This window comes from Juglans regia, chromosome 7 (assembly GCF_001411555.2).
Source record: "Juglans regia cultivar Chandler chromosome 7, Walnut 2.0, whole genome shotgun sequence".
Classification (NCBI taxonomy): domain Eukaryota; kingdom Viridiplantae; phylum Streptophyta; class Magnoliopsida; order Fagales; family Juglandaceae; genus Juglans; species Juglans regia.
This window is the reverse complement of record NC_049907.1, coordinates 504,381-523,823: the sequence shown is the minus strand read 5'-3', so window position 1 is coordinate 523,823 and position 19,443 is coordinate 504,381. Positions and strand designations below refer to the sequence as shown.

At 32.7% G+C, this 19,443-nt stretch overlaps 2 protein-coding genes across 4 annotated transcripts; both read right to left on the bottom strand.

Moving 5' to 3' along the window:
- Positions 1–317: 317 nt before the first annotated feature.
- LOC109002444 lies at positions 318–10,208 on the bottom strand. 3 transcript variants are annotated; one of them, XM_018980197.2, is made up of 8 exons: positions 10,154–10,208; positions 9,951–10,072; positions 7,441–7,524; positions 5,281–5,331; positions 4,213–4,323; positions 3,757–3,937; positions 3,292–3,361; positions 318–615 (listed from the first exon to the last, which is right to left on the bottom strand). In XM_018980197.2, the coding sequence occupies exons 2-7, from the start codon at positions 9,997–9,999 to the stop codon at positions 3,325–3,327; spliced, it is 513 nt and encodes a 170-aa protein (XP_018835742.1). In that variant the 5' UTR covers positions 10,000–10,072; positions 10,154–10,208; the 3' UTR covers positions 318–615; positions 3,292–3,324. The 3 variants fall into 3 exon arrangements, with proteins under 3 accessions (XP_018835742.1, XP_018835743.1, XP_035548497.1); XM_035692604.1 differs by lacking the exon at positions 318–615 and adding an exon at positions 1,781–1,823; XM_018980198.2 differs by lacking the exon at positions 4,213–4,323.
- Positions 10,209–13,345: 3,137 nt separating this feature from the next.
- LOC109002449 lies at positions 13,346–16,026 on the bottom strand. The gene is made up of 3 exons (XM_018980206.2): positions 15,442–16,026; positions 15,199–15,341; positions 13,346–13,855 (listed from the first exon to the last, which is right to left on the bottom strand). Exons 1-3 carry the CDS (start codon positions 15,689–15,691, stop codon positions 13,712–13,714), a joined length of 537 nt encoding a protein of 178 aa, XP_018835751.1. The 5' UTR covers positions 15,692–16,026; the 3' UTR covers positions 13,346–13,711.
- Positions 16,027–19,443: the final 3,417 nt, after the last annotated feature.

Sequence of the window (19,443 nt, the reverse complement as noted above, 5' to 3'; positions counted from 1 at the left end):
TGGAGTTGCATTACAACTCATTTCATGAATAATACCTTAGAAGCATAATAACTAGACATATTGAATTCTAGACCATTATTACTTCGAAAAATTTTCACATTTTGATTAAATTGTGTTTTGTGAGCAAAAGTGAGAGCAATTTAGGTTGAGTTTCAGATTTGATTTTCATCATATATATCCAAGTTGCCCAAGTAAAATAATCTACAATTGTAAAGAAATTATGAAAACCTTCTAAAGTGTGAGTAGAGAGAGGACCCCATATGTCACAATGAATGATCCCAAAAAGGTCAATAATAACACAGTTACTTAGGGGAAAAGCTAAATTAGTTTAATTTGCATAATGACATATATCACAGATATTCTGATAAGGAGAATTGATAACAGAAGCTTGTTTATTCAACAAGCATTGTCTAGCAAGTGATGGATGTCCAAGGTGATCATGTCATACATCTAAAATGGAAGGATTTGAAACAATTGTATTAGGATTATTGGAAGTAGAAGATACACTATAAACAGAACCATCAACTACATCAATTGTTGATGTCTTGTATGGAAGTAAGTAATAAAGTCCATCTTGTTCTTCACCAGACCAATTGTCCTCCATGCATACAAGTCCTGATTGAAACAAAATTTATTAAGAAAGATTACAGAACAATTAGTGGAATGAACAAGTTTACTACCAGATAAAAAGATTGAATGAAAAGGATGGACGCATAGGACATTAGTGAAGGTAAAGATTCAAAAATCTTGACTATGACTATGTGTGTAACACTGACTTTGTGACCATTAGGAAGTGTCACAAAAGTAGAATGAACATATGAAACAGACCTAAAAAAAGAAACAGAATTAACCATATGATCAGTTGCACCAATATCAATTATCCAAGGTGTATCAAAAGGTTTTGTGTCAACTTTATTGCTTAATGAAGTAAAATGATCAAACTTAGTTGCAATAAAAATCCTATGATGAGAAAAGTGTAATATACCCGATTGATTGAAGAATGACTGAGGATTTGGCTGGGTTGTTCCTACTTGGTGAATCATAGCTAATTTATTGGAAGATTTATGTAATGAGGGTGGACCATATTATGATGAGAAGCTGTTGGCACCGCTCTTGAGTAAATAGTTATGGGGTGCCTCACATGTTTTTTGGCTCTTGTGAAATAGTGTCGAAAGAATTACCATTGACTAAGTTAAGCCTAGGTCTCATAGGCTTATAACCTGGAGGATATCCATGAAGTTTGTAACATTTCTCCTTGGTATGACCCGTCATGCCACAATAACTATATATTATGGCTTTGGTTTTGAAGAAAACTTGTTTCTTGAGATATTTTTCTGAGAACTATGTTGTTGAGTTGTAGAGGTTGAAGCAGTAGAGTCAAGATTCACAATTCTACCATTAAGGTGAATACCAAACTGTCTTTCTTCTTGCAAGATTAAACACAACACTTTGTTTATATCAGGAAATGGGTCTATCAAAAGAATCTAAGTTCGAACATGTGTAAAAATATTATTTAATTTCCATTAAAAGGCATATCACATACTCCTGTTATCTGTATTTAAGCACAATTTTCAAGCAAGTACAATTTGTTCCACAACCACAACAAGGTAAAGGCATATAATTAATTGATTTATCCTCCTAAAGAGTCTTTAATCAAGTAAAATAGGCCCTTACAATGATATCATCTTGAACCAACTCACAAACTTCCTTTTGGATTTGAAATACTCGTCGGGCATTATTTTGTAAGTAACGTTGCTACAAATCACACCAAAGTTCTCTTGTTCTTTCTATATAGATGCAACTGGCCGCTATTTCCTATGACACTGAGTTGAGTATCCATGAAAACACCATATCATTGCATCGTAACCAAGCATTATATGCAAGATCAAATAAATCGGTCAGTAAAGTGAGACTTCCATCGATTAAGCAGAGTTAGTTCTTGGATCTCAAAGCAATTCACATCAATCAGCACCATGCGTAATAGTTATCCCCATTCAAAGGTTGTGTAACCAAAATGATTCTAAGATTATCTCCATTATTGAGATAATACGGACTAGACAAATCATCTGTACGGTTAAGAATAGACACAAAGGAAGAAAACGTCATCAATGGTGATCAAATTGATCTGATACCATGCAGAGAAAGTGAAGAATAGATGATCCAATCAGTACCCAAAGATGATAGCTACCAAACTATCAAGCAAGAAACTAGAGAGAAAATCAAGAAAGAAAGAAAGGTTGGAAGAAACTTTTCTATTACTCGACGTATATGACCTGTACAAGATGTAGCCTTTTATATACAAAGAATTATTCTAATCTACATGTGCAATAAAAATAACTAACTTTGCTAACTCATATGTACAAGTGTCACCATCCACCCCACCATGTAATCACTGAGCAAAGTTAGTTATTTTTACTACATGCATTGCCATTCATCATACAGGGTTGGGTGCATGGAAGGGTGGGTGGGTGGGTAGGTGGGTCAGATCTAAGAGATTTAGAGTTGTACTTGCAAATTTCAATAGCAACATATGTCATTAGAGTTGTACTTGAAATAATGTAAGCTTCTATAGATACATATCTCACTCAGTTGCTTGATACTCTAAAATCAATATTGGAGGCTCATGTATGATGAATCATGCTTTAATGAGAAACGGAAATCATGATTTATCATTGTTGAAAACTTCATAATCATCAAGCAATTCAATTGCCAATTGGTTAAGTATTAAGCCAACTAATATTGAAGGTGAATCGAAGTTGGCATATAGCCCTAACCTTAACAGATGTATATGATAACATGAAGTTCGAGTTCGAGTTTGTGTTTGTGTTCCATAGGGGAAAAGGGCTATTAATGGAACACTCATACAAACCCTACATTTTCTATAGCAAGTAATCAATGACAATAAAATATTGCAATAAAAATAACCCTCATTATGAATCAAACCAACTATCCTTTCCTACTTACTTCCATAAAAGTAGCTTGTTCAACATTATTACTGAATACTCAAGTAAAAAAGGGCTTATATAAATCTTTGTTGCCTTTGTTGGTCCAAAAGTACAATTGAGGAGAAAGATTATTGGGATTTTAAAATTCGGCCTAGATGAATAGTCCTAGGGATTTTAACTACTTTGGTCTATTTTTCTAGTGGATTTTAGATTGTTTTGTATTTAATATTCCTTAACTCATATCCTTACATCTTCCACTGCATCAGTACTTAAGTTTTAACGTGTATACATGAAATGCTTGTATAATGCTCCTTGATATAGCAATTATGAATTAATAAATAATTACCACGACTAGATCGCTGACCGAAGGATGTTCTTGTCAAGAGTAACAACAACGTGGTGAAAGTGTTGCTAGACTGCAAAAAGAAAATACCCATGTGTTAATTTTATCAAGTCATAATATCAACTAGTTAAATATTTAATTTTAATTCATAACAACACATCTTAATTATTAATAGTCCATCCTAATCAAAGCGACCAATGCTATATCAGTGACCCATATTTGTTCACATTTTAGAGGACAACATATATATATATATTTAGAGAGAGAGAGAGAGAGAAAGAGAGAGAGAGAGAGAGTATATACAACTTAATGCTACACACATTTGGAAACTCAAATACACAAAAATATATAAATAAATAAATCCATTTTGACTAAGTGCAAACTGCTATCACAGTTTGAGAGTTAATGTGTTTTTCTTTTTTGCATTCAAATATTCATTGTGGAAGGATGAGAGAGAGAGAGAGATACCATTTTTTAATGCAGTTGGCCTCTTTCTTAGGATGAGATGGGGCAGCTGATGAAGGAGGGAAACCTGGGACAGAGCTCCCGACTGGACCCGAAGAATCTTTTAGATATGGGGTAGTAGATGAAGGAGGGAAATCTGGGACAGAGCCCCCGACAGGACCTGAATCTTTCATATCCTTTACAACTGTTCATAATCATTGTATTAAATAAATAATAACTATCATTAAAGAAAATTAAAAGTCAACATTACACAACCTAACTTTACAACAACTACCACTATTACAAAATACAAGTGCCAAAACTCATACTTGATCATGAAAATTAGGACCTTCAACTGAAGCAGAATATGCATGAGAAATAATTATCCTTAAATAAAACAAGAAATGTTCATCACTGCACAACCCAGTTTACAACTGCCAGTCTATTGGAAGTAAAATGTTCGATAACCTAAACACCTACCTTTACCCAAAGAAGGAACATTTGTCGAAGGTTTTTCTGGCTGCAGGTTTCTTGGTGAAGTTGGACGTTGGACAACATTCCCAGCAGGAGGACAAACACAATCCAAATGCACTACAAATATTACCATTCATGAATTGAACAACTACCACCATCAACAATACATAGTTTCATTCAGTAACAAAAAGATTATGATTCTACTCATCGCACCATGATTCTACAAATTCTACAATAAGCTAAATACTAGAACAAAATATTTCGATACCATTGTGAATGGAATATGGATTGTAATGGCTGAAACGGGCTGGAGTTTGGAACAAATGGAATGAAGAAGTATAGTGTATCGGGTATTACATCGGAAAGAAAAATTCAGATTGAAATGGCGGAATAGAACAAAGTTGAAAACTATGCTTAAAAGCCAAAAGCCATACCTGCAAGTAGGTGCAAAAATTAAAACAAAAAAAAAAAAAAAATTTGGGGGCAAAAGTTTATATTTATAAAAACATTTGGGCTCCGAATGGATAATTTGGTTATGCCTGCCTACAGGCTTGTCAATATCATGAACACGAACGGGTAAAAAGTAACCTTCAGTATTAGAGTATCAAAGTGGAAGAAAATCCTTCCGATGCCCCTAGTATTATCACTATTTTAAACAAATAACCCAATAAGTATTAATAATTATCATTAAATTGAACAAAAACTCATAATTACCTAACCTAGTTTTACAAGTACAACTACCTGTAGCCAAAACTCATATCTTAATCATGAAATTAAGATCTCAAAATACAAATAAATTAATGATTACTCATACAAGTCCCATAAAAAATAACTATCATTAAAGTAAACTAAACCTCAACATCACACAACCTAGCTTTTCAACAACTACCACTAGTACAAAATAAAAGTGCCAAAACTTGTACTTGATTATGAAAATTAGGACCGTCAATTAAAGGAGAATATGCATCTGCAATAATTATCCTTAAATAAATCATGAAATTTTCATCACTGAACAATCCAATTTACAACTACCAGTCTACTGGAAGTGAAATTCTCGATAGTCTAAATACCTACCTTTATCCAAAGAATGAACAGCTGTCGAAAGTTTTCCTTGCTGCAGGTTTCCTGGTGAAGTTTGAAGTTGGACAACATTCTCAGTTGGAGGACAAACACAATCTAAATGCACTACAAGTATTACCATTCATGAATTGAATAACTATCACCATCAATAATACATAGTTTCATTCAACAACAAAAAGATTATGATTCTACCCATTGCGCCATAATTCTACGAATTCTACAATAAACTAAATCACAACAAATTAGATTTTTTTAAAATGGAAGATTCTAAATCCCTAAACTATGAACCATAAACTCTTTAGAACTATACTGTTAATCTTAGAAACTTAAGAGATTTTTTAGTCACTATCTTGGCAATTACTTGGGGGATGGGGGGGGGGGAGGTTGCGCAATTTCAAGAAGTTGCTAGTGTTTGCCAGAATGTGCTAGAGGACAAACACCCTCCGAATGCGCTACAAGTATTACCGTTCATGAATTGAACATCTATCACTATCAATTATACATAGTTTTGTTGAGCAACAAAAAGACTATGATTTTACCATAGCGGTGTGATTCTTTCAATTCTACAATAAACTAAATCACACAAAATTAATATTTTAGAAAGAAGATTCAAAATCCCTAAAATATAAACCATAAACTCTTTAAAACTCTAATGTTAATAAATTTAAAGAAATTTTTTAGTCACTTTTTTGGCAGTTACTTATGGTGGTGGCCACTACTTCAAGAAGTTTTCAGAGTTCATCAGAATCTCACGTCAGGTAAACAGCTGCCAAAGTTTGCTAGAATTTGCTAGACTCAAGTGCCCGATAGCTACATTAGTTGGATTTAGTTCTGATTGTGTTTGAGCGAGTATATTTTAATTATGATGAAATATATTATTAAAATCCCCATTATACACTACATTTTGATTTAGAGTTTTTAAACAACCTAATTTAATAACAATTACCATTTGAAGGAACTTGAAATCAACATCTTAAATTCCGTTCTAGTGATCATTTTGGTTTAAATACTGGAACAAAATATTTCGATACCATTGTGTTTCAATGTACAGTTTTGGGATTAACTAACACACACATATATATACACACATATGGAAGAAGTCAAGATTTATAAAATGAGTATACATTGAGAATATTAAAAAAATTACAAACTTGAGTTGAGAGGCAAAAAAAGGAAAAAAAATAGCAGAAGATTAATAAAAATAATGATGCGACATATTTAAAGCTACAAAAAAAATTAAAATTATATAATTATCTATTAGATTTTAGAATTAATTAAATATCATATAGATTTAAAATTTGTAGTAATGCCATCCAAATTATAAACAAAAATTACAAATAACCATTCAAAATGTTATGAATGGAATAGGGTTTGGAATGGCTAGAACGGGCCAAAGTTTGGAACAAAATGGAATGGAGAGGTATTGAGTATCGGGTATTACATCGGATAGAAAAATTCAGACTGAAATGCCGGAATAGAACAAAATTGAAAACTATGCTTGAAAGCCAAAAGCCATACTTGCAAGCAGTTGCAAAACTATAAAAAGATTTTTTAGGGGCAAAAGTTGACTTTTATAAAAAAAACTTTGGGCTCCGAATGGATAATTTGGTTACGCCTGCATGCATGCTTGTCAAGATCATGAACACGAACGAGTAAAAGGTAACATTTGGTGTCAGGGTATCCGGGTGGAAGGAAATCCTTTCGATGCCCCAAGTATTATCATTATTTTAAGCAGATAACCCAATAAGTATTAATAATTATCATTAAATTGAGAGCAAAAACTCGTAATTACCTAATCTAGTTTTACAAGTACAACTACCGGTAGCCAAAACTCATATCTTGATCATGAAATTAGGACCTCCAAATACTAATAAATTAAGGATTAGTCATACAAACCCCATCAATAATAACTATCATTAAAGAAAATTAAACCTCAACATCACACAACCTAGCTTTTCCACAACTAGCACTAGCGCAAAATACAAGTACCAAAACTTATACTTGATTATGAGAATTAGGACCTTCAACTAAAGGAGAATATGCATCTGCAATATTTATCCTTAAGTAAATCATGAAATTTTCATCACCGGAAACAATCCAATTTACAACTACCGGTCTACTGGAAGTGAAATTTTCGATAGCCTAAATACCTACCTTTATCCAAAGAAGGAACATCTGTCGAAGGTTTTCCTTGTTGCAGGTTTCCTGGTGAAGTTTGACGTTGGACAACATTCTCAGCTGGAGGACAAACACAATCCAAATGCACTACAAGTATTACCATTCATGAATTGAACAACTATCACCATCAATAATACATAGTTTCATTCAACAACAAAAAAAAAAAAATTATGATTCTACCCATCGCTCCATGATTCTACCAATTCTACAATAAACTAAATCACACCATATTAAATTTTTTAAAATGGAAGAATCTATATCCCTAAAATATGAACCATAAACTCTTTAGAACTATAATGTTAATCTTAAAAACCTAAGAGATTTTTTAGTCACCATCTTGGCAATTACTTGGGGGGGAGGGGGGGTTGCGCAATTTCAAGAAGTTGCCAGAGTTTGCTGGAATGTGCTAGAGGACAAACACTCTCTGAATGTGCTACAAGTATTACAATTCATGAATTGAACATCTATCACCATCAATTATTCATAGTTTTGTTGAGCAACAAAAAGACTATGATTTTACCATAGCGGCATGATTCTACCAATTCTACAATAAATTAAATCACACCAAATTAATCTTTTAGAAAGAAGATTCGAAATCCCTAAAATATAAACCATTATCTCTTTAAAACTCTAATGCTAATTAATTTAAAGAAGTTTTTTAGTCACTATTTTGGCAGTTACTTATGGTGGTGGCCGCTACTTCAAGAAGTTGTCAGAATTCATCAAAATCTCACGTCAGGTAACCAGCTGCCAAAGTTTGGTAGAATTGCTAGATTTAAGTGCCTAGTAGCTACATTAGTTGGTTTTAGTTCTGATTGTGTGTGAGCGAGTATATTTTAATTATGATGAAAGATATTATTAAAAAAAACCCCTTTATACACTACATTTTGATTTAGAATTTTTAAACAACCTAATTTAATAACAATTACCATTTGTAGGAACTTGAAAGCAACATCTTAAATTCCGTTCCGATGATCATTTGGGTTTAAATACTGAAACGAAATAGTTCGATACCATTGTGTTTCAATGTACAGCTTCGAGATTAACTAACACACATATATACATAGACATATGGAAGATGTCACGATTTATAAAATGAGTAAACATTGAGAATATTAAAAAAATAGAAATATTAGTATCAAAATATAATATTAAAATCATCACAAACTTGGATTGAGAGGCAAAAAAAGAGAGGAGTAAAAGAGCAGAAGATTAATAAAAATAATGATGGGACATATTTAGAGCTACAAAAAAATTAAAATTATATAAGTATCAATTAGATTTTAGAATGAATTAAATATCATATAGATTAAAAATTTATAGCAATGCCATTCAAATTAAAAAAAAAAAGAATACAAGTAACCATTCAAAATGTTCTGAATGGAATAGGGTCTGAAATGGCTGCAACGGGCTAGAGTTTGGAACAAAATGGAATGAAGAAGTATAGTTTATCAGGTATTACAGCGGAAAGAAAAATTCAGACTGAAAGCGGGAAGAGAACAAAATTGAAAACTATGCTTGAAAGCCAAAAGCCATACTTGTAAGCAGTTGCAAAGCTATAAAAAGATTTTTTTCGGGGCAAAAGTTTACTTTTATAAAAAAAACTTTGGGCTCCGAATAGATAATTTGGTTATTGTCAAGATCATGAACACGAACAAGTAAAATGTAACATTTGGTGTTAGGGTATCCGGGTGGAAGGAAATCCTTCCGATGCCCCAAGTATTATCAGTATTTTAAACACATAACCCAATAAGTATTAATAATTATCATTAAATTGAGAGCAAAAACTCGTAATTACCTAACCTAGTTTTACAAGTACAACTACCGGTAGCCAAAACTCATCTTGATCATGAAATTAAGACCTCCAAATACTAATAAATTAAGGATTAGTCATACAAACCCCATCAATAATAACTATCATTAAAGAAAATTAAATCTCAACATCACACAACTTAGCTTTTCCACAACTACCATTACCACAAAATACAAGTGCCAAAACTTATACTGGATTATGAGAATTAGGACCTTCAACTAAAGGAGAATATGCATCTGCAATAATTATCCTTAAATAAAACATAAAAGTTCTGTCATTGAACAATCCAATTTACAACTATCAGTCTATTGGAAGTGAAATTTTCAATACCTTAAACATCTACCTTTATTCAAAAAATGAACATCTATCGAAGATTTTCCTTGATGTAGGTTTTTTGGTGAAATTTGATGTTGGACAACATTATCAGCTAGAGGATAAACACAATCCAAATGCACTACAAGTATTAACCGTTCATGAATCGAACGGTATCTATTTTAACTGTACAACAAATACGCCAGAATTGGGATAGTAAGCATTCTTTCGATATCCGTCGGCAAGTAGTAATTAACGTCATATTGTAATATTATAAATATCCCTCTCAATGGTATCTATTTTAACTGTACAACAAATACATTCCACTACTCATGTCGATCGGGGAAGCCAAAACTCATACCTTCATGAAAACTAATTGGAGCTGGATGTTGCTGGTTGTCATAACTCATCTCTCCTTATGAAGAATCGGCCTCCTTCTCAACGAAGAAATGCGGCGAAGGTTGGTTGAGATCGATTAGGAACCTGAACAGAAGTTTTAATTTATTCTCACAAGAGAACTAATTTGCAGTTAAAAAAAAAAAAAAAAAAAGTACTAAAGCTTACAAACTGATGTCATGCATGTCTACTATAGCTAGCTATTTGTGGTAAGATGTCGAATTATAACAAATTTTATTATAAAAAAGATATAATCTAGCCGCATTAATTTATTTTTACTATAATTTTGTGAAGAAAAGTTGTTTTTAACAGTTATTATTTACTATTTTATATTCTATATTTTATAATAATAACCAAAAAAATTTATAAATATGAATTATAAAAATAAATAATAAATAATGTATAAAATTTAATTTTCATGAATCTCATCTCAAATATATATTCAATTACATATATATATATATATACCTTGAGAAGGTGGTGAAGAATACGATGCTGTCCAGCTATATGGATCGAGGATCGAGGAATATAATTGTGTGGGAGAAAGAGAATAAAGTGCGTACGTGGTTCCAAACCCATTCAGTAATCATTAAGCAAAGTACAAGTTCTTCCTTTCTACTTGATTTTGTTGGGTACTCGATCGTGTTGCAATACTATTCTTATTTCTAATTCTAAGTTTTACGCAATTGCCTTCCATTCAATTTATTCAAATTAAATGGAGTACTCAAACTAAATGCAATGATCAAAACATGATGAGATGGTAGAAAATAAAAGGAAAAAATATACAAATTAGATACTCTCAATCAACCTCGGCCCCACAATCCTAGCTCCAAGGATCATCTAAAAACGGTGACTTGGTAAAAGAAAATTTTCAGCTCTGTTAAAGTTTTGAATAATGGCCGTCAAGGCCCCCTTATACAGGAGGTCCCCTTTCTTTAGTAGATCTTTTCCAAGCATCACCACAGCCTCTTCTAGAAGTGGAGATCGCGATGAGACCTCCAAAAATCATAGATAGAGAGCTTTGTTTTCTTTTCTCTCAAGAAGAAATTGATAAATCTGCTCTCTCATTTAGATTCTTCATGGTCATAAAATTCTTGCGTAAGAGGCATTTCTTAAATAGGAAAAGAGCCTTCACCCGAGCAAGATAGGGTCTCTCTGGTACGTGTCTGGTATCCTAGATGAGGAAATTTCGAAATATTTTTGTGAAAATGACAAATGAAGAAGATTTTAACAAGATTTTTTCGAGAGAATCTTGTGAAATGGAAGGGTCCCATGCCATGTTTTTCAATGCCTACCCGATTTTAACGAGGAGTCCGAACCCCCTTTGGTAACCGTCTGGGTATTTCTACCAGGACTAATTTCGCACCTTTACCACAAATCGATGCTCAAGATTCTCACGACAGGGATCAGAAAGTTTATCAAACGTGATAACTCAACAAAATGTGTCACACGTACCATGTACTTGGCTAGTTTTGTTTTGTTGTGTTTCCTAATGCAGGTTATCAAAATGTTGTCCTTTTATTCAGTGTTGTTCCTTTAGTTCGGTTTTTGACACCTGGATTCTGGATTTATGTATCCATCAAGTGTCGTGTTATAATTATGATTTTTCTATATCATAAGTGAGGATAATTAATAAATTTAGAGTATTGTCTTTTTTTTTTTTTTTTTAAAAAAACCCAACCCTCATACTTAAAAAAAAAAATAAAAAAATTATAATCTACCATTTTTTTCATCATCAGAAATTGGACATAAATAAAACCGAGGAAAAATTTTGAAAAATAAAAGTATATATGATTTATCGACCACAAGATCAAGTTAATATTGACCCTTCTCGCTTAGCTTATCCACGCGTAAGAAAGTATGTGTATGTGGGTGCCATGACCTCGAAGATGCCTCTCGTCGTCAGTAATATTTGTGAGACGGTCGTACGTACGACGTTTCATATTCATTGTTGTCGGAGATTGATCAGTAATCGGCGGAGAATAATCAACCGACAACAATAGATGTAATAGATGGGCAGAAGATGATACGGGAGTGATAGTGGGCTTTTATTCTTCAGCATCAAACCCAAGCCCATTTAGGATATGATTGGGCATCCTTGCTTAATTCTGGGCCTTATTATTAGGGCTAGATGAGTGGCAATCGCTGCAATCAAATTTTCCTTTATTTTATGTAAAATGGCTTCTTCAGCATGGAACAAGTCCTCTAAAATTTAAAGTTTATTATATGGAAAATCCGGTCAGCATAAGGGTGAAGGGCAGAATAATTACTCTCTAAGAAGAATGACCGACATGCGTGATAAGGATAAGAACCATCCAGTTCAAACTGGATATATAGCTTGCAAACGACGTTGACTCTTGGCGTAATGTTCGGCAGTTATCGTTTAACTTGTATTTAAATCTCGTGTAATTTCTATCTCTTGTAACAAACACATAAGCTCTTTCTCTTATCTTTTGTAACAGCTTTGGTTATTTATGAATGAGAATATACATGTCTCTAATAAGGTTTTTCATAGTTCTTTCAATGCGTACATATTTTATAGATTGTTCTTATCATTATTAATATTAAACACTAATTTTTTTGTTTTTAATTATATATGCACTTTAATCATGTAAGCCATTTATAAGCTATATACGTCGGCCAGGACGGTGATGACAAGAGTGATGAGTCGCATTAATTCGATCCAGTCATAAAAATCACAACCAACCTCCCTTCCCTTCCCTTCCATCCCATCCACCAAAGTAGCCACGAGACGACTATATGCATTCATGAGAGAAATATAATAGAATTGAATACAACGATGGTGATTTAGCTGCTTCATCTCTATTCTGATGATCTGTAGCAGAAAAAACACATTTCTTTACGTCTTTTACATCTATTTCAGTATCTCCAGGCGTAAATACCATTGCAAGTCTTTCAAGCAATTATTTAAAGCTCAACTTGTAAAACACTCTTTCATAGCATACGACATCAAATTTTTTTTCCGTATCAACTTTTTTTAAAATGTTCTTATTCGAACAAATTTAGTTTTTAACATTCAAATATTTAATTTTTAAATTATTAAATTCATCTCAACTCAAAATTTCTTTACACATAAAATTTACAATTTTTTTCAATTCAACACAGTACCTCTTTATACGTAAACTCACAATTTTTTTTTTTAATTTTTCATAAATATATCTGAATTCATTTTAACATCTAAACATATTTAAACTCATATTAAATAAATCTCTCATAAAACTCACTCTATCATCTCAATTTATTATTATTTATTAAAAAAAAAACTCAACACATTTAAACGCAGTTTTTCTCATTTATAGCAGTACCGCGTGATAAAGTACTATTTCTCGGCCATACGACTCTCACTCAAAAGATTCACTGCCCATTGCAAGATATTCAAAAGATAAGCCATTGCTAATTACAATTAAGCAGATCGATCGGGGGCCGGATTAAGCTAATCTTCATACATATAGGATCGATCGAGTATATATTAATACTACAGCGCAGAAGTCCAACTTTCTGGGCTACTAAATCTAACACAAAATCCTAGCTAGCTAGAGCTAGCTAGGCCTACTGGTAAGGGAAAACAAGTGCCTTAAACCAAAGATACGGAATTTAGATATATATATATATAACCGTACTGAAAAAAGAGAGAAATGATAATTGGTTTTATTTGGTGGAAGAGGGAATGAAAGTGAGGGGGGCCCCCACGGATGGGTAGTGCGTTCAAGTTCCAACTTCAGCGATGCTGTGCAAAGCTGGCCTCCACTGCCCCCCACCACCATAAAGCCTACCCACGCCTCTCATGCTGCTGCTGCTGCTGTCACTGCCACCGTTGCTTCCCAGGCGGTGAACCTCCTGCTGCTCCATCTGTGTGAGAGAGAGAGAGAGAGAGACAGGCACGGATATTAAACACCCTTGCTTTTTTACGCCAATGAGACTGACAATTCATTAAAAAAAAAAAAAAACTAGTAACAAGTTTTCGAAACCAACTCAAAAACTCCACAAAATGTCAAAAAGTGCGAGGATTCATCATCCCACCATAAAAAAAGATGCCATCAACGAAAAGCATCACTACTTAATTTAGCTATATGCATAATTAACAGTATCTTTCAATTAGCATTATTCTATATGATCTATAGCTACTTTTCGGTTCAATGGCCCATGCACAGTCCACAGCATAAAGTACTTAATTCAATGAACAGATGCTAAAGAACAAAAAGATCATGATTAAGTGGGGAAGAGCTAGCAGCTAGCTTGCGTGTGATAATTTCATTTCGGCAAAGAGGCCGGGTTGAAGTGAACAGCTAGCGAGAAATTAATTAACAGATTTATAAACGCATGCAGTTACCAATCATGCATGCAGGTATCGAAATTGATGTGATTGGCTCATGAATTACTTATAAATTAACATGGATATCATGTGAAGGAAACCAACTCACAAGCATGCAGCGTGGCATGTTTAAAAGCAGAAATAAAAATGGAGTACGTGCAGCATTGTTCCAATTTATATGTTGTTTTTTTTTATTTTTTTCATTTCCGATTGTTGAAGATTGTTGAATGATTATTCGATTCTTCTCTTTTTAGATCCTTTTATATATTATATGACTAACATATTTTCAGAAGAGAATTATTTCATCATCATAACTTTATGTAGGTAGACCCTAATGATAAATTTCTAGATCTGCTAACGCTTCTTTTGGATCGTCAATTCATCTCAACTCATTATTACAATTTTTTTAAATTCTAACACAAAATATAATAAACAATTCAATTTTTTTAAATTTTAAAATAAAAATAATATTAAAAAATAATATTTTAATAATATTTTATCATCTCAAGTCAACTCACTTTAACATCTAAATGTAGCATATTTATTATAAGGATTTTATTTAAGAAATCTCAGACAAACCCGTGAGATTCTTCCCAACGAAGGCATGAGAAAATCACCATCCATATTTCCTTCCCAGTACAAAAATAATATCAAGCCTTTTTTGCTACCCTTTCTATTTATTTTTCTGTAATAGCATTTAACTTTTGTGGACTAAATAATCAATGCCTTTTCTATTTAAAAGATGATAAAAGGCAAAAAAGTAAAGATTCTCCTGTCCTCTAAAGAAATCAGTCCTCCTCGAAATCCAAGCACCGGCCCCGGCCAAAAAATAAAAATTAAAGAAATGGGCGAAGGAGTTCATGTAACTGGAAATGTGTACCTTAACAGAACTGGAGTTATCGAATTTCGATTTCGGATCCGAACCACCCGACTCCTTCCTCATTGTTTCAACACCAAAACCTCCTCTCTCGAGCAACTTGCCCAGTTTCACGCACTTCTTAGCAGCAAACTCCTTCAACACATCTGAAATATGCGTGTCGTGGAACAATTATATATTGAAAATGGTAGTTAGATTCAGTGCACGTACTTTTTTTTGCATATATTATAATTTGTACGTAGTTACCTTCGAAGCTAATCAAACGGTAAACGTGTCCGATGAGCAAGGTGTCGTCCGGTCGGAGAAGCTTGAGCTGCTTCAAAGGCGTACCGTTGTCGGACTTGGCGGTGGGGGAGGTGACCAGGAGCGCGACGTAGTGTCCGGGGTTGGAAGTCATGACCTCATGAGCGCTAACCGACCAGTAAACTCTCTCGATCTTGTTGCCGGGGTGTTGAATAACGACCGTCGCCGCCTCTGCAGCCTGACAATTCCCCATAGCGCCAAAGCTCCGTGAACGTACGTAGTACAATGATCTAACTTGAAACAGATCGAAGGCGGTGCCTTTATTGTTCCGCGCGGAATGAAATAGGTAGGAAGCTCTGGTCGGGGTATTAGTTAGTGCGTCGGTGAAGAGAGGGTTTGGTGTAAGTTTGGGTGCGTTGAGAGCGGTGAAATCAAAGAATGGCTAAATAAGTAGGGGTGAAGATCAAGGGACATGATTCTTATGGGTGTGTAATAAATAAGTGGAGAGATACATATAAGGATCGGATATATATATATATATATTTATAGTATGAATATTGATACTAGTATTACTAGAGGTGCGTATAATTAGATGACCTTAAAATTGTCTCTAATGATTGAGTTTATCATAGAGAAGAAAAACAAAGGCTAATTAAGGTGATGAGGTGGCTGGAATATGACAAGGAAAGGGAAATAAATACATGCGGTATATATATTATGTGGAGGTGGTGTTGGACCTTTGGGGTGGTGCTTCAAATCATATTATAATAATTACATATATATATATTAATATGTCTCTTCATTTTAAGAAATATTTAAAATAAAAAGTAGTAAAAAAAAAAAAAAAAGCAATTTACAGGTACACCCGAAGTGAACAAATTGAAGAGGACTACCCCGAAATAAAAGGTATGGAAGAAGAGGAACAGAAACTTTTTATTTTATTTTAATTTTGGTTGAGACGTGTTAGATCTGCAAAAACACCTGGCCGGGGTTGCGCCCATAGGTATGTCTAGTGACTTGTAGTTGTACCAGAGGGAGAGAGGGAGAGAGCGTGCATATGTGGGGGGGTCGGCGTGGGGCCGGGCCTGGGTGTGGGATCCAAATTGAATTCGAGTGTCGTAATCGGTCATCTGACAAGAAACGGCACGTTGTTGTTATTTATGAATATGTTTTTTTTTTATATAGATTTGAATGGTAATGTGAATGTTCAGTTAGTAGTTGAGTTTTAAATTCAAATTGGATGAGGTTTTGATGCATGCTCACTCACAATTTGGGGATGTGATTGAGCGATTGAAAGACGTAAGATTCCTGATTGTTTCTTCCCCCCCAAGCTTGCTTGCTGGCTGGCTGGATTTCTTTTCTCGCTGATCAAATCTCTCCCATTTTCTTTTGGGTTTTGTCAGTTCCTTTCAAGTTCTTTTGTCTGTAATGGATACTTACCTCATCATTATGCATGGGATTCTTGAATTGAATTGAATATATCTTTATCTCTAAGCAAAAAGGACAACAGGATATTAGAGTTTAACTTTATTTTTTTATATCTAAGTATAGTACTACATTATAAGATAATAATAAAAAATAAATGATGAATAATTTTTATTTTTATTTTTATTGCCCACAGGACCACAACCCCATTTAAGTAATTGAATTTATTATTTAAATATATAAGTTTCTTGCTGACTCTACAATGCTATACATTGAAAGAAAATTGTTGCAAAATTGAGTATAAATTCAACCAAATCCTAAGCAAAGGCCATGGGTTTTCCAACTGTCAATGGAGGGTGAAAGTGGGATTCTAACGAATTTAGGCCAACCAGGCAGTCACGCCTCAGCCTCACAATGAATTTATTTAGAGTAATGTTATATATAGTCGTAGAATGCATAAACGCTGTGTAGTCATTTTGAAAAAGATTAGGATCTATTTATAAAAAATTAATTTCTTTTCATATAGATCCTATATTTATTTACTTTTTTTAAAAAGACTACACGGCGCTTGCACACTCACGACTGTAACTACAATTTCTCATTTATTTATGAGTTATACCAGATTAAAAGTTGTGCTTTCATGACCTTAAAAATCCATTATTTCCATCAATCATCCACTCTCCATTGAGAATGATTAGTCAGTCAGTGTCGATATTGAGCAGTGCTACGGTTATAGAAGAAGTAGTCTGAATAAGATCTCATCTCGAATATTGTATTTTTTTTTTATATTTTTCTTTTTTTTCATATATATTTTTAATCATCATAAATATTTTTAAAAAAAATAAAAAATTTACAATACCATTAAAATATTTTTTTAATTATGAAAAAAAAAATCATTCGGTAAACTATTTGTTTCTCATCGATATTATTGTGGGCAAGAAGGCATGTCAAGATTCACCTCTCTTTTTTTATGGGGTCCAATCGTAACTATTTTGAAATTTCAAATACCTGTTTTGTTTACTGTGTGTTGTCTCCCACACGTGTGGGGGATAATTCAAAATTGTATTACCAATCTCCTTTGGACCCAAACGTAATTTCCATGGGCTTCTTCATGTCCATGTCCATACCCAAATCAAGCCATTATGCGACGACCATGGACCCGATTTAATGAGGTTGGAGTTTGTACTACAGTGCCTGTCAATCACGGTACTTCGGCTCCATATGGTTAGCGCTTTAATCGAATTCAGCCGAGTCGATTTTCCAATTGTCGGGTTCAATTCTATTTAAAAAAGCATTGTTATTATAAGCCTATACACTACACACCAAAATTTTTTTATTTTTTTAAAATTTTTTTAAAGTTTTTTTTTATTTTATTATTCTTAATATAATTGAATTATTCTACTCATAATCCATATACAACATATTTGATAAGAGAATAAAATTAAAGAAATCATAAAAAGGTTGGTGTGTAGTGTATGAGGCTTAAGAATATAATTTTTCTTTAAAAAAATCCAAACCCGAGTTTGAGATTTTTATATAGAGAAATTTTATTTTAAATCTTGAATGAGGATTGTATATATAGTTTTATTGATGAATGTGGTAAAAGAAGAAAAAATATTATTTTAAAAAAGATATTATTATAATTTTAATTTTTTTTAAATATAATTACAGTTCTCATCTGAGGTTTGTATGTAGATTAATTCTTTTATATAATCTTTGTTCACGTTTGGCTCAGTGAGCTAAGATCAACTCGACCCAAGAATGAGCTCGACCTAAGCCAACTCAATCAAATTTTTTATTTTTAGAATACAATTTAATAATTAAGAAATTAGCTAAATAAAAAATAAAAATAAGAATTTAATGAAAATTTTAACTAATAAGTACAATCTCTATTTAATTAGAAAATTGTAAAAAATTTATAAATAATTAATATGTAATTAGTTGATATTTATCCATTATAACAATATATTATACACCAACATAAATTACTAATACATACATACAATATTATAGCATATATCAACATTATATATATATATATATATATTCTATATACTAGTATATGAAATTATTAAATCACATCGATTAACTATTGTATAAATTATAAAATATAACTTTGAAGTATATTTAATATATAAGCACAAGTGATTAGGCATAAGTAATTAGATTGCATCCTATATATTTAATTATAAAAGATGTTATATTTATATAATATATATATATGTATATATTTATCAATGTATGGATGAAGTTTAATCGAGTTAAGCTAATGAATCGATTCAAGCATAAACAAGCAGACCTTAACGAGTCTTAGTTGAGTAGAGTCGAATTTAGTTGGGTATGTATAATTTACTAATTGAGTGAGTATTTACTTTCATGGGTGAGCTTTTTTTCACAAGTTAAGTTTGATTCGAGTTTAACAAGATGGATATCGAGCGGGCTATTGAACAGATTGATTTATATACAACCTTACATATAGTTGATCAGTTTCCACTCATTCTTGAAAAAAAAAAATGTAACAAGCTGCAATATAGCGAGGGAAATTAGTTAAATTTTGTTTGAAAGTTGTTGATGGAAACC